Raw genomic sequence first — 16,526 nt, 5'->3', positions numbered from 1 at the left:
GTTTAGAGTTGTGAAAGTTTGTAAGATTCTTTTCTCTGTCAGGACATTTTTTTTGTTTTTTTTTGGCTGTGCTGTGTAGCATGAGGAATTTTAGTTCCCAAACCAGGGATTGAACCCATGCCCTCTGCAGTGGAAGTGCTGCGTCTTAACCACTGGACCACTAGGGAAGTCCCTTTGTCAGGACATTTTTATTGAATATTGAAAGTAAGTTATAATGATGTAAAAGTTTATATTCTTCTTGTTGGTGTTATTTATAATCCATGTTTTGGCTTTGTGATTGAAAGTTGACTTGTCATCTTTATTTGTTCATTAGGTATCGCTAGGGGACCTGCTCTCTTGGGTGGCTCTGAGTAGGGTGAGACAGAGTTGCAGAATGCTTTGCAGCTATTGTTGGCTATGTATTTGCAAGTAGATGGAGTGATGAAAAATGTTTCCAGTGTACTTTGACATTATTAAAGATGATGACTACAGAAAAAGGAGAATTATTTATTTTCTGAGTGGTGGTGGTTGGTGTTTTGTATTGCCATTGATGTTTGTGAGATCATGTTTTTAAGGAGAAAATTAGAAAATTACTCAAAAAATTTCAAGTGGGCGGTTGACTTTGAAGGTAAGTTTTGCTGGTAAAAGGGTATTGATTTCTCCCATAAGCCTCTTTAATAGCTGGCATGGTGGGAACAAGTATTTTCAGTAATATGACTTCTGGCATGTGACAGTTGGGTGAATTTATTTGGCTAATGACACGGGTTGTTTAGACGTAAATAAGAAAAGCAGTTTCCTGTTTCTGACACTCTTCCATATAAACTACCTTGAGCTGAGAACCGTTAAATTTATCTAATAAGCTTCTCACCTTGGGGAGAACAGTTAAGTCAGAATTAACAAGTTTCAGAGAGGAGAGAAATTCTTTGAAGAGGTGAATAAATGTCTGTGTAAAAGTTCACTATCCAAAGTAGCATAACTCAATCAGTATCTTTCAGAATTTTGTCAGGTATGGAACAGATTGCATAATTTTTAGCTTCTTTTTTCGTATGTCATGGTATCCGTCAGATGCTCCCAAAGTCCTTTTCTTCACCACATCTTTCATTCTAGCTTTTCTAAGCTCTAAAGAATGCAGTAGGAAGTTCTTGGTGCTGTTAGTGATTGGTAGGAATCTGGGAGAGCTATCTTAAATGCCATGTCTTCTGAATACTCAGAGAAAGGAAAATAATAATCTTTATGGAAGAACTATTTGAAATAATTAGATATTGCCTATTATGTGCCAAGCACATCACAAGCCTTGTTTTGTTAAATCTTCCCATCATTCCCACAGAGTATAGATGAGGAAACTGAGGAGATCAGATCATTTCCCACAAGGTAATCTAGTTACTGAGGAAGCTGTTAACCTTTTTTCTACATATCTATCTACTTCAGGGGTCAAAGTGAACCTTGACACGTAAGACCTAAGTTTGAGAAATGCAGATAACTTACTGTAGCTGCATATAGCTGAATAAAATTGAGCCTGACTCTGTTTTTATCCAGTTCCCCTTCTTCTGCAGTAGGAAAATACTTATCAGTCCCCTCCTTAAAAAAATTCTTAGAACTTGTATGTATAGCTGTAATAATGCTTACACTAATGGTATCACTTGTTTCATTAATAAAACTTCACACATTTGACAAACCGTTTAAGAGTATACCTATCTTGTGGAGTGCTCTGCCTCGGAGCCTGAGAACTCAGATTATCTTTTAGTCGCAGAGATTTGTGTCTGTAAACACTAAGCCATTTTCAAAATTAGAGTTTTTAAAATAACCACCATGATAGCTAATGTTTGTTGAGGTTTACTGTATCCCAGATACTGTTAAATGCCTTGAATGTATTAGTTCAATTCTAGGAGATAGTTTCCATTTATTCCTACTTTATTTTTTTAATGATGAGATTTTAGCAACGCGTTGGCTAGTGTGTAGCAGCCCATGTGGTCTAAAACTGGATTCTCAAGGCTTCCTGGAAGGCTGGCAAGTTGGTTACTCTTGTTCTGGTGTGTCGGCAGTTAGAGTATAAAGAGAATGTTATAGATGCAAATATTCACTTCACTTCCCTGAATAATGATGTGGTCCTTTGGTACCCCAGTACTACTGCTACTGCATCTGTTGATTTTCCTCCTACCTGGGCAGGGTCCTTTGCTGATGCCTCCTTTGTCTCACCCTCAGGGCTGTGGTACTTTGCTTCTTTATTTCTCTTGGGTTTAAATACTATTTTTATGTTGATGACTTTTAAATTTTTGTAGTTTTAGATCAGATTTTTAGCCAGACCTAAATATTCATTTATCCAATTTGTGTATTTACATCTCCTCCTGGATTTCCAACTGGCATTTCAGACCTTTTGATTTCCTTCTCACCCCTACTTCAACCTGTTCCTTCCCAGTTTTGCTAAATAATATTGCTGTCTACCTAGCTGCTCAAGGTAAAACATCTGTAAGCCTTTCTTTGATTATTCTTTTCCTTCACCCCTCTACTCTTAGGCAGTAGCAAACCCTGTTGCTTTTACTGTTTAAACTTGGCCTTTTCTCCATTTATTTCTACTGTCCTACTCTCTTCCAGGCCACAATCATCTCTGACCTAGACAGCTGCTACAGTCTCCTAACTAGTCTCCTTATTTCCTTCCCTACCCTTCTCCAATTCATTTTTTCATAAACATTCAGAATGGTCTTTAAAAAATACTATTAATCTTAATGGTCCTCCTCCATTTAAGCTCTACTGTTGTTGCTGTTGATCTTAGATTTCGTATTGTTTACCAGGGCCTACACAGCTTCAGATGACGTAGCTCCTGCTTGAGTTTCTGAACTCTGTGATGACCACTCCCTACATGCTCCCTTCACTCTAGTCTCATGATCATTTTTTAAAAAAAATTATTTTATTGAAGTATAGTTGATTTACAATGTTGTGTTAATTTCTGCTGTACAGCAGTGATTCAGTTATACATGAATATGTATATTCGTTTTTGTAATCTTTTCCATTATGGTTTAATATAGGATATTGAATATATCCTGTGCTATACAGTATGACTTTTTGTTTATCCGTTCTTTATATATAATAGTTTGCATCTGCTAATCCCGAACTCCCAATCCATTCCTCCCCTACCCCCCTCTAGTTTCATGATCTTTGAACACAGCCCTTTTCCACTTCTGGCCTTTGCATTTGATGCCCCCTTCCTAGAATGCTCTTTCCCTTGCTTTTTGTAGAATGGATAATTTGCACCCTTCAGATCCCAATTTAGAAGTTATCTCGTCTGTCTTATCCAGAATACTATTACTCACTTCTTATATCATTCTTTTTACTTTCATGCCATTTTCACCATTTTAATTATCTGGTTTACGTTTTGTCTCTCTGCCCCCAATAGAATGTAAGCACCATGAGTTTGGTGACTTGCTTATTTTATTCACTACTTTGTAGCTACTTATAAAATATTTGTTGAAAATGAATGAATGAAGTGACTAGCTGCTTAAAAGCCGACTGCTTGCATTTGTCCTTCTAATGCCACTTCCCAAACCACGGTTGTATCATATTCTAATTTGGGGGCTAGAAGAGGGAATTAACAGGGATTGAATGACAAATACCCGGCAGGCATCATGCAGAGAGTACTTAGTCTAGTGACTTAGTTAATCCTCAGAGCAATTTATGAATGTTTTATGTTACCATTTTACAATTGAGGAAGCTGCTGTTTAGAGATTAACTATGACTACACAGTGTACTAAAGGCTAAAGCTAGGAATGGAACCCAAGATTGTCTGACTCCAATCCAGAGCCTCTAGAGCACAAAGCATTAGGAAATTCTGTGGTGAGTATGCTTTTACTCAGGAAAGTAGGATTTTGGTCACTTAAAAAAAGGGGAGATGGGGCTTCCCTGGTGGTGCAGTGGTTGAGAGTCCGCCTGCCGATGCAGGGGACACGGGTTCGTGCCCCGGTCCGGGAGGATCCCACATGCCGCGGAGTGGCTGGGTCCGTGAGCCATGGCTGCTGAGCCTGCGCGTCCGGAGCCTGTGCTCCGCAACGGGAGAGGCCACAGCAGTGAGAGGCCCGCGTACTGCAAAAAAAAAAAAAAAAAAGGTGTGGGGGGAGATGGATCTTATTTCTTCATTCTTCTTTCCTCTTCTTTCTCACCCTTTCACTACTGTTAGCCAATCCTTATAGTCACCATTCACTCATCCTGCTCTAGGTGAAATGAATCACATTCACTATTCTCTTGGGAATTCTTTATAACTTTCTACAGTCCTCTTAAAACAGGATTTTCCAAAGTTGAGCAATAGTTAGGGAGCAGGGAGGATTTAACATTCCTTTTTGGCTGCCTCGTTGCTATTTAAATAGTGAATATTTGGTGTAGGGGACTGGGTAACTGATAGTAGTCAGAGTTTAGAAGGGGACAGGGATGGTGAATAGAAGGCAACATAGGAGCAGAGTGCAGCTAGCCATATGGACTGGGCTACTGGACTACTGTACTTCAGAATGTTGTTATAGCACATTAAATCAAATAAACCACAACAATGTTTGTCTCAGAACAAAAGGGAGGGACTTGCCTGGCAGTCCAGTGGTTAAGACTCCGCAATTCCTCTGCAGTGGGCAGAGGTTCGATCCCTGGTCGGGGAACTACGATCCTGCAGGCTGCGAGGCGCGGCCAAAAAGCAAAACAAAACAAAATAAAAAACAACATTAGGGAGCATTAGTGAGTCAGTATACTATAGGGAGATCAGTGTGTTTTTATAAATACAGATTTTTAAGAAACGCGCAAATATTTTTTCTTTAGAACAGTAAATTTGTCAGAATGAAAAGGACAGTATGAGATAGTTGACTTTAATATTAATTTTTAGTATTATTGAAGGTGGTTTAATAGGAAAGAGAATTGAAACAAGATATGTCTTCCTGTTTCTTTTAATATGGGTGGATATGTTAAAATTATTTTTTCTCCTGACATTTATTTCTTTTGTTTTTATTTTTATTACTACTACTGCTACTACTACTGCTGCTACTACTACTACTAGTACTACTACTTGAGATTGTGGAGTAAAATTACTTAAGGATTCACTGTCATTGTTACTGAATTAACATTTATACGTGATTATTGGCATATCAGAATTTGTCTTAGTTATTAAAAACTAGTCTGAATTTAAGCCATATGTACACTCTTAATTTTTTCAGATAATACTATTGTTTTATTAATGATAATTTCAAGAATCTCACTAGTATCAGTCTATTGACATAGTACTATAACTCTTCCATCTACCTCATGGATGAATTTAATTACTGTTTGGAAACATAAGGTTTGTGTTACCAGATATTGTATAACTGAGCATTTATAATCTTAAGTGGGTAGTGTTGTGCAAAGTATTGGGGAAAACTCTTTTATTAGGTTAAATTAAGGGTAGGCAACCTATGGCCCACTAGCCAGCTGCCTATTTTTGTAAATGAGTTTTATTGGAACATGCCATATGCATTCATTTTACATGTTATCTGTAGCTTCTTTTGCATTACAGCAGTGTAGGCGAGTAATTGTGACAGAGACCATATGGCTTGCAGACTCATACAAATACCATGAATGCACAAATATTTACTATCTAGCCTCTTGAGAAAAAGTTTGCTGACCCACGGGCTACATTAACAACTTATAACTTACCGTTGCAAACTTCCATATTATGTAGTTTTCCACCTTCGCCTCCTTATCTCCTTGTTATTTTTAGTAATTGTTTTTCTTTCTTTATTTTCATTGATGTATTTTCTGATTCACTGACTCTTTCCTCTGTCATCTCCATTTTGTTACTGATACCACCCAGTGAATTTTTTAAAGATGTTGTATCATTCAGTTCCAAAATTTCCACTTGGTTCTTTTTTACAGTTTGTATCAGTCTGTTGAGGATTTCTATCTTTCCATTCATTTCAAATGTGTTTACCTTTACCTCTTGGAGCATAGTTATAATAGTTGCTTTATGTTCTATGCCTGATAATTCTAATATCTGAGTCTTTTCAAGGTTGGCATGTGTTGATTGTCTTTTCTCCTGAGAATTGGTTACATTTTCTTGGTTCTTTGTATGTCACGTAATTTTGGATTGTGTCCTAGATGCTGTAAATGCTAAGCTTTATAAATTCTGAGTCATTTGGAGAATATTTTTTAAGCAATCAACCTTGTTAGATTTGACTGCTAGTTCTTGAGAATTGGTTACATTTTACTATATTTGTATGCCGAGTAATTTCAGATTGTATCCTGGACATTTAAAATTTTATGTTTTGTATTTTTTTTTAAGTTTTTTTTTTGATGTGGACCATTTTTAAAATCTTTATTGAATTTGTTATGATATTGCTTCTGTTCTATGTTTTTTTGGGGTTTTTTGGCCCCAAGGCATGTGGGATCTTAGCTCCCTGACCAGGGATTGAACCCTCACCCCCTGCATTGGAAGGTGAAGGCTTAACCACTGGACCACCAGCGAAGTCCCAAAATTTTATGTTTTATAGATTCTGGGTCCTGTTATAATCCTTGGAGAATTGTGATTAAAAAAATTTTTTTTAAGCAGACAATCAACTTGATTAGGCTCAGGGCTCAAGTTTTGTCTCTCTGTGGGGGGTGGTTCTAATCTTCGTTTATTTTCAGAGCTTTTAATACGCTGCTTTGGATCTGTCCCATTTATGTACAACTTTGAGGGTGAGCCTGGACTTATGTAGGTTCATATAAAGAAATAGGGATCCTCCTCCTCTACTTTTCTTCTTTGGAATTCCCCTAATACTCTGGCCCACAAGGACTCTTTCCTCCATTTCCTCTGGCCAAGAAGAAGGGGTTTCTGGAGTATCACAGTGCTCTTTCTTTAATTCTGACCTGTTTAGTATTTTTTACCCCAGTGATTTAAATTAAAATGAAATTCTTATCCTTGTAAAAACTACTGGGAAATTTAGATGAAAAAATTCAGTGTAAGATTAGATTTCAAAATGAAATGAATGAGAATCTGCATGATGAAATTAAATAGGTGCAAATGTATTCTGTTTACATTCAAATGATTGATTACTTATAGTTATGCCCAGAATGAATCAGACATGACTTTGTGACAATTTTATTTTATTTTATTTTTATTTATTTATTTTGCCGTACGCGGGCCTCTCACTGTTGTGGCCTCTTCCGTTGCGGAGCACAGGCTCCAGACGCTCAGGCTCAGCGGCCATGGCTCACGGGCCTAGCCGCTCTGCTGCATGTGGGATCTTTCCGGACTGGGGCACGAACCCGTGTCCCCTGCATCGGCAGGCGGACTCTCAACCACTGCGCCACCAGGGAAGCCCTGTGACAATTTTAGATGGAAAGAAAACACACATGGACAAAAGTTTATTACAGACAACATGAATGTATTAATAAGCAGAGGTAAAGAGAGCTCACACAATCTTTGTTTGCATTGATAATAAGAAAATTGTGTCCCTTCCACTTTACTCTGATAGGATTATACCACATTTGCCTCTCCACGAGTGGTCAAAAGGAAGTGAGTATTTCACCTAAAAGATAAAGACTAAATAATAAAGATTTAATAAAGGCTAAAAGATTTATTAATATTAACAGTACTCAGATATTTGAAGAGTTTTCCTGTGGAGTAGAGCGTACTAGGTATATGGAATTCCTGCATTTGTTGTTAGGTTGACTAGAGCAATGTGGACCTTCCAAGTATAATTTTGTGTGGTTTTCATTGTTGATGAATTAACCATGATTCTTTATTTTGTGAAGTTTTTTCTTCTGTTAAATGTGGTTTTCTTTGTTACCGTTTTTCTAGTGTACAGAAATACTTTGACTCATTTCTAGATACTATAATTAATCTCCCCTTTGGTATATTGACAAGCAGTATTGATCCACTGGTTTAGTGTAAGTGTCCTTTGGCTTGGGTTTGTTGGCTGTGGATAGAGAAGGATCTTTTCCAGATATTACTGAAGAGAAAAGTTTGTCGGGAGTAGTGTCAAGAAGCTGGCTGGGCAAGTTTCCATGTTGCAAGGTCATTAGGCAGACTTTCAGGAGAGTATAAGATCCTGTATTTCTTTCTGCCATTGAAAGAAATTCAGTTCACTGCATAAATCCAGCTACCCATTTTCCTGTGGGGCACCTGTTTCGCTATTACTGTTGCATAAAACTTCTCTTTGTTTGCTATGTAGATTCTTAAGATGAGCCATACTTCTTTTAAGTCTAGTGGACTACGGGAATTCCCTGGCGGTCCAGTGGTTAGGACTCGGTGCTTTCACTGGCAGGGTCTGGGTTCAATCCCTGGTTGGAGAACTAAGATCCCATAAGCTGTGTGGCATGGCCAAAAAAGAAAAAAAAAAAAATCACTTATCTTAAAAAATAAGTCTATTGGACTAGACCATGATGATGAAGCATTTTGAGTTTATGACTCTTTTTTAGCAATATTCTAGTGTCTGGGGATAGAGTAGTAGACAAAGTGCTTGCCCCACCCTGAAGTTTTAATATTATTATTTAAAAAATTTGTTTAAAAATTACCTACAATGTTATTCACTTTTTTGATAACAGCTTTATTGAGATATAATTCACATAACATAAAATTCACCCATTTAAAATGTATAGTTTATTGGTTTTTAGTATATTTACAGACTAGTGTAACTATCACCATAGGTTTAGAACCTAATTTTAGATTACTTCAAAAAGAAACCCATATTCTTTAGCAGTCATCCCTCCTTCCTCCATTTCCACCCATCCCCTCAGGCCTAAGCATCCACTAGTCTTTTTCTTTTATACTTTTTGTCTGTGGATTTGCCTGTTCTGGTCATTTCGTATAAGTGGAATTACACAAAATGTGGTCTTTTGTGACTGGCTTTTTTCACTTAGCATTGTGTTTTCAAGGTTCATCCATGTTGTAGCATGTATCAGGACTTCCATTTCTTTTCATTGCCAAATAAAATTCATTGTATGGATATACTTCATTTTGTTTATCCATTCATCAGTTGATGAAAACATTGTTTCTACTTTTTGGCTATTGCAAATAATGCTGATTATGAACATTCGTTTATTAGGTTTGTGTGCACATGTTTTTATTTCTCTTGGATGTATACCTAGGAGTGAGTATTGCTGAGTCATTTAGTGACTTTATTGCTTAACCTTTGGAGAAACTCAGAACTCACTTATTTGAGATATCTAGTTTTCTTTATTCCGATAAATGCAGAGTTTTGCAGCCCCACCATACTGAAGATACGGAAAAGTTCCATCACCTAATTACAGTCCTTCAGTGCCATCTGTCTTTTTAAAAAATTTTATTGAAGTATAGTTGATTTACAATGTTGTGTTAGTTTCTGCTGTACAACAAAGTGGTTCAGTTATACATACGTATCTTTTTCATATTCTTTTCCATTATGGTTTATTATAGGATTTTGAATATGGTTCCCTGTCCTATATAGTAGATATTCTATATATAATTCTATATATAATAGTTGCATTCTATATGTAATAGTTTGCATCTGCTAATCCCAGACTCCCAGTCCATCCCCCACCCCCACCCTTGGCAACCACAAGTCTGTTCTGTATATCTGTGAGTCATTTTCCATTTCGTAGGTAAGTTCATGTGTGTCATATTTTAGATTCCACATGAAGTGATATCATATGGTATTTGTCTTTCTCTTTCTGACTTATTTCACTTAGTATGATAATCTCTAGTTACATGCATGTTGCTGCAAATGGCATTATTTGTTCTTTTTTATGGCTGAGTAGTATTCTATTGTATATATATGTACCACATCATCTTTATCCATTCATCTGTCAGTGGACATTTAGGTTGCTTCCATGTCTTGGCTGTTGGAAACAGTGTTGCTGTGAACATAGGGGTGCATGTATGTTTTTGAATTATAGTTTTGTCTGTATATATGCCCAAGAGTGTGATTGCTGGATCATAGTGCTGTCTCTCTTTAGGTAAACTCTTCCCCAGGCCCTAGCCACTATAATTTTGCCTTTGCCGGAGTGGTACATAAATGGACTCATAGCCATTTTGAGTCTAGCTTCTTTCGCTTAACTTAATTAGCATTTGAGATTCACTCATGTTGTTGTATCAGTAATTCATTACTTTTTGGAACCCTCCTACACTGTTGGTTGGTGCAGCCACTGTGATAAACAGTATGGAGGTTCTTCAGAAACTAAAAATAGAATTACAAAATATTAACAGCATGGTCAGCAGCCATTTTCTTTGGCAATATTGGTCTTTTAAAAAAAAAACAAAACACAAAACCTAAGCAGAGTATGTTTCTGGGTAAATTTAAATGCGACTGTCAGGAAATCAATTTGTAATATGTGATGAGTTGTGTTCTGAGTTAGAAAACCAGAGTCAGAACAAAGGCATTTCTGGCTAAGTGCTTGGAGACTAACGTTTCTGGATTTGTTTAAAAAAAAGAAAAGAAAAGAAAAGAAAGCAATATAATAGTTCTTAGTTGTTAACATTCAAATGGTGATTTCCAGAGACTTTTAGAGCTAAAACACAATGGGAAAGAAGGTATAGGCTTGCAATTCTAAGATCAAAAGAGTTTGGGGAAACGAATTGTTTTCTGAAATTGGCAAAAACTCTGGACAGAAATTTCAATATTCATATATTTTACAGTAGAGATATTAATGTATTTGATTAAGGAGTGCTGCCTTATTAACTTTCTAACAGTGGAAAAATTCTGAATTCCAATAAAGGATTTTGGACCTGAATTAACAGCTCAACATGAAATTGAATTGAAACAAATATTAAAATTGGCTAGTTTTATTTCTGTGAAGTTTTAGTGGCAAAAGATAAGCAGCAATGAAGAAAAAATTATTTATTTATTTATTTATTTATTTATTTATTGTGGTACGCGGGCCTCTCACTGCTGCGGCCTCTCCCGTTGCAGAGCACAGGCTCTGGATGCACACGCAGGCTCAGCGGCCACGGCTCACGGGCCCAGCCGCTCCGCGGCATGTGGGATCCTCCCGGACCGGGGCACGAACCCGTGTCCCCTGCATCGGCAGGCGGACCCTCAACCACTGCGCCACCAGGGAAGCCCTGAAAAAATAATTTTTTAACATACTCTGTTACAGATTCCAAGGTTAAAGTAGGAGTAGATATGTCATAGTGTTTAGTTTTGAGAATACAATTTGTTTTGCTTTTGTCCATACAGAATGACTAAAGTTGTGACCCCTGAGATTTCTGTAGTTGCTAGGTCGGGTCATTCAGGATGTTCTGCTTTTTGGGACAGTTTACATGCTTGGTGCCTACATTTGACAGCTTCAAACTCTTGATTTATTCCTGTCCGTTTCATCTTTCATAATAACATGCATTAATCTTACCAGTATAGTTTCATACTTGAGTTTGAGGATGGGCTCTGTCTTTGGTGCCATTTAGGTAAGTAGAAATTAGCTGGATGCTTTACTGTTATCCGCTGAAGGCTCCATTCTGGAATTTGCTTCTCTTACTTATCTACAGTCTCTGGTAGTACAGCTCTAGCCCTTATCTTTTACGAAGCTTTTCCGAGTGTAGGAAAGGGTTAATTTTTTTTAATTTAAATTTTTGGCTGCGCTGGGTCTTCGTTGTGGCACACAGGCTCTTCATTGCAGCGTGTGGGCTTCTCTAGTTGCGGCACATGGGCTTCTCTAGTTGTGGCGTGTGGGCTCCAGAGTGCCCGGGTTCACTAGTTGTGGCGCGCCAGCTTAGTTGCCCTGCGGCATGTGGGATCTTTGTTCCCCGACCAGGGATCGAACCCGTGTCCCCTGCATTGGAAGGTGGATTCTTAACCCCTGGACCACCAGGGAAGTCCCTCACTACTTGTTTTCACTACTTGTTTTCTAATTTGTCAAAATCTACCTTTTGAGGAGGTACTGACTATATGTCAAACCCAGGGTCAGATATGATTGCCATAGATGAAGAAGTTTCATCCTGGTGGGAGTTCATCATCCTTGAAATGTCGGTAAACATCTGTGCTCAAAAAATTATAGGTCTCCTCTTTCCTTCATGGTGTAAGTAGGAAATGTTCAGATCATTATGTAATGTCCTCATAGATCCTTGGATTTCTCTGACGAATATCTGCCTAATTGACATTTAGTGGAGAGTATGTAGTGAGTACTATAATAATCAGAGTCTACCGTGTTTTACTACTCTTATTTAACCCTCAAATTTTGTTTCTGAAGTTTGTCTTTTAATTTTTTATTAGAAAGAAGGTGGGGAATTAGAATTTTTTTGCATTTATAGTTCTATTTTGGGTTGGCCATAAAGTTCGTTTGGATTTTTTCCATAACATGTTATGGAAAAACGCAAACGAACTTTATGGCCAACCCAGTACTTGAGTCTTATTAATTCGGTTCTTACATAGCAGCTGTCTAATCTTGCTAGCGATTATGCTTGTATTTCCTGATGACATAATATAAATCATAGCAGTTTGAAGTACAGAAGTGTCAAGTGGGTGTGCTACTGTATTTCAGTCATGAGATTTGAAAAATAAAAACATTGTGGTCTGGAGCACTGCACATGCATATTACGCTGCTCATTGTTTGAATTAGAATTTTAAGTGGTATTATGAGAAGCTGTTTTCTTGTCATGTTGAGCTGAAAGGGAGGTAAGCATCCGGTGATGTATGCTGGAGATACAGAGCTTGGTGAGAGCTGGTAATCTTAATGACAGGCAGAATTAGGAAGTATGTAGTGTAAGAGCTTTACATGTGTGCCATTTCTTTGAAATTCACCTGTTTCTGGAGAAAATGCCTAGCAGTGCTTATCTCATACTGATTTATCTAGGCTTTTTTAGTGGAAGGAGGGGATACTAAACAGCCTAGTTGCAAATTACTAAAATACCATTAAAAAAATTGAGATATAATTCACATACCATAAAATTCACAATTTTACACAATTTTACAATTCAGTGGGGTTTTTTTTTAAACCATATTTATGAAGATATGCAACCATCACCACTACGAATTAAGGAGAAAATTGCTCCGTAAAATAAGTTCCCTTGGTTTCATGCATTACGTGCCCAGTCTGCAGTAGTGTGTTCATTTGCCGTTGGGCAGGTGATTCAGCCTGGGCCAAGAATTTGGGACTTCTTAGAAGTTTTAGAGTGACACTCCATTGACTCTTTTATGAGATGAACTACTAATTTAATTCTGTCCGGAAGATAGGGGTAACCATATTTTGACCAGGTTGTGATAATGCTTTTTTACTATGCTATAAAGTATTCTGCCCATGGGCGCGTCGATGTAATAGGAAGAGCACTGTCTTTAGAATACAGAAGAAACCTGACCTGGCCTTAGTTAGCCTTGTTAACTTGGGCAAATTACTTCATCCTGCTGCGACTAAGTTTATAGGAGATACTGTAAAATGGTTCATTGAGGACAACATGGTTGGTTAGGCTTGCCGCATGCTCTAGATTCAGATCTCCTGACTTTGTTTTTCAGTTTTCTTTTATAGAGCTATGTTTTTGTCTTAAATATTTTTATCCAAATGGTCTTTTAAGAAACAATTTATTAATCCACGATATTCTGTTGGTAGTTTTCAGAGAGGGGAATAAATGACGTCAATATTCTTTATGTGAAAAAGAAGGAAAAAAGAATGTTTGTTACTGGAATATTGACCAAATATATGATTGCCTCTTTAGAAGTCTTGTAGTTAACAGTAATATTGTTAGCCAGTAAAGTTACTAATAGAAATCAGGAGCCTTAACCTTTCCTAGTAAGGTTAAATGGTATGGCTCAGCTCTTGGGGCCTACTACCGGTGACTCATTTGAGAACTTATTCCCACCTAGTGACAGTTGGCCCTAGCTCGAAAAACTACTAGCAGTTGGCTTTGTAGAAGAAAGAACAGTCTCATATTTTCTACCATTCATGTAACCACAATGCAGAACCATAATTCAAAGAAAGTTTTATTTTGGCTAGGGGTAATCTTCATTCTGAAAGAATTGGCAAACTAATATAAAGGACTTTTGTCCTGAAACTTGTTAGGCTTACGTTTTCTACATTGCAAACATATATACAGTTTCTTTGGATGAAGCAGTTCCTTTATGAAATGTTTCAGCTTTGTTATTTCTCAGTGCAGCATTTTAAATCAGTTCTTTGTGTGTAGGGGATGATGGCAACGCATGGAACTGTTGTCTGAGGTTGCTAGTTTGAAGAACTAACTAGAGACTGGTACAGTGTTACTAATTTTGAATGACTAAAGCATTGGGATTTTGGGTTTTGTTTTGTTTTGTTTTCCCTCTCCACCTCAGTCAACTTTTGCTACTTGGATATAAAGAATTTTACTTCTAAAGATTCTCTTAGACCTCTGCAACTTGTGGTCATGCATATAAAATTATTATTTGCAGCTGTCACTTTTTCTTCCTTACTGTTTCATTAAATTAGAAAGGAACATGATGTGAGAACTATTAAATATTTGTTAGGTTGAAGAAATAATTCTGTCTTATTTTGGGTTTATTATATTTGTAGTCTTTCTTTTAAAATACATTTAAATTATAGAAATACTTCATATTTATGGTAGAAAAGGCAGTTATGTAATCCTGTCATCCAGAGATAATTGCTGTTAATCTTCTGTGCCAAGTCTCTTGGTTGTCATTCTTACAGAGGTAAAATACCACCTTACCAGGGAGAAGAGCTTATGTCTTCCAGTTTTGAAGCTGAATAAAATGATAGCCTTTTGTCTTTTGAAGAATATCCTGACATGTTGAAATATTTTAAACTAAATTACAGTGGAGAGCCTCTTTCATAAAAATGAGGAGTTGGTGGGTAGATATTGGGAAAATAACAGCTAAAAAAGAAAAACAAGGAAACAGTTGTATTCGCAGAACAGACTAGGTCTTTGTCAGCAATTTCCACGTTGATGAATTAGTCTTATCTTTCTGAATATCCTGCTTATACTTCCTTAGTCTTTTTCTCTAGAAAGTAAAGGTAGTAGACTCTCATCATGGGCCTAAAGTTAGGAGGCTTGTTGTATGATTTTTATTTGTTTTGAGTTTCCATGGAATGTTTATCACGGGAATCACTTTTGGAGAGACTGATCTAATCACATTAGGAAATTTGAAATACTTTGTTTTCTAGTTTCTCTGGAGAAATAAGTGTATAACTCCACTAACTGGATGACAAAGCTTGGGTCATTGACAGAATTTTGTGGTCGTAATTTGCTCTTACTGCTAAAGCAGTTCATTTTTGAGTTCTCTTATCCTTAACTCGCTCTTCTAGAATTCCTAGAGGACCTGTGCAGCAGCCTCTCGAGGATCGAATCTTCACTCCTACTGTCTCGGCAGTGTACAGCACGGTGAGTACCTCAGGGTTGTTTGTCAGATTGTGTGTGTTTTTTGCACATGAACCTTTGATATTATAGGCAGTGTTTGTTAGATTGGTACATAATAGGCTTTTGACAGAAAAGTTCAATCAAATCTCGAACAGAATTAGATGTATATAATATAATAAGGTGAATAGGTCTTTTCCCCTGTCATCTTAATTTAAGAAGTAGACATGAAAGAAACATTCTGTTAAGGTAGATTGACTTGTACACCTTTGTTCTTTTTCCTCCCTTTTCCTCCTTCCATAAATATTGTGATTCTTCTAGGACACTGAGTTTTAATTTTCTTTTGGATATTTTTTCTTAAATTTTAATAAATTTTACACTTTTAACTTAAATTTTTTATTTTACTTTTTTCCTTCTTTGACTACATATAAAAATGCAGAAAGTTTAGAAAAGAGAACAGTGGTTAATGGGAGTAAATTTAAATATTTATGTTAAATGATAGATTCAAATTCATAAATGAAGGGAAATTTAAAAGTTAGAGGATGAAGATAATAAAATTAGAAGCAGATTACAGGGGTATTACAGTGAGCCTAAGGGAATTTAGGGGAGAATCGAGGAGTTGGACATGTCTTTTTTTTGGGCTGTGCCATGTAGCTTGCGAGATCTTAGTCCCCCCAGTCAGGGATTGAACCCAGGCCCTCGGCAGTGAAAGCACGGAGTCCTAACCACTGGACTGCCAGGGAATTCGTGGACATATCTTTATTTTTTAAATTAAAAAAAAAATTTTTTTTCTAAGGGAGGGGGATCTCTCCCCTTATTTTCTCTTTCTTTTTTTAAGAATTTATTTATTTTATTTATTTTTGGCTGTGTTGGGTCTTTGTTGCTGTGCATGGGCTTTCTCTAGTTGCGGTGAGCGGGGGCTACTCTTCTTTGTGGTGTGTGTGCTTCTCATTGTGGTGGCTTCTCTTGTTGTGGAGCATGGGCTCTAGGCACGCAGGCTTCAGTAGTTGTGGAACACGGGCTCAGTAGTTGTGGCTCTAGAGCACAGGTTCAGTAGTTTTGGTGCATGGGCTTAGTTACCCCACAGCATGTGGGGTCTTTCCGGACCAGGGATTGAACCTGTGTCCCCTGCATTGGCAGGAGGTTTCTTAACCACTGAACCACCAGAGAAGCCCTAAAATTTTTTTATATTTATTTATTTGGTTGTGTGGGGTCTTAGTTGCAGCAGGTGAGCTCCTTAGTTGTGGCTCGCGGGCTCCTTAGTTGCGGCTCCAGGGCTCCTTAGTTGTGGCATGAGAACTCGCAGTTGCAGCATGCA

The 16,526-nt window shown here is 37.3% G+C and overlaps 1 protein-coding gene across 7 annotated transcripts in view; it reads left to right on the top strand.

Annotated features, from left to right (window-relative positions):
* EIF4G3 (eukaryotic translation initiation factor 4 gamma 3) overlaps nucleotides 1-16,526 on the top strand; it is a 368,147-nt gene that overhangs the window by 68,985 nt on the left and 282,636 nt on the right. For all 7 annotated transcript variants that reach the window (XM_060015631.1, XM_060015609.1, XM_060015626.1 and 4 more), the window contains one exon: nucleotides 15,160-15,235. Coding sequence is in view for 6 of the 7 variants with exons in the window: in XM_060015609.1 (XP_059871592.1) it covers nucleotides 15,160-15,235 (76 nt within the window). In the remaining variant the exon portion in view is untranslated. The remainder of the gene's footprint in view (nucleotides 1-15,159; nucleotides 15,236-16,526) is intronic.

This window comes from Delphinus delphis, chromosome 1, assembly GCF_949987515.2.
Source record: "Delphinus delphis chromosome 1, mDelDel1.2, whole genome shotgun sequence".
Lineage (NCBI taxonomy): Eukaryota > Metazoa > Chordata > Mammalia > Artiodactyla > Delphinidae > Delphinus > Delphinus delphis.
Note: the sequence above shows the minus strand (reverse complement) of the source record. Positions and strands in the feature narration are given on the sequence as shown.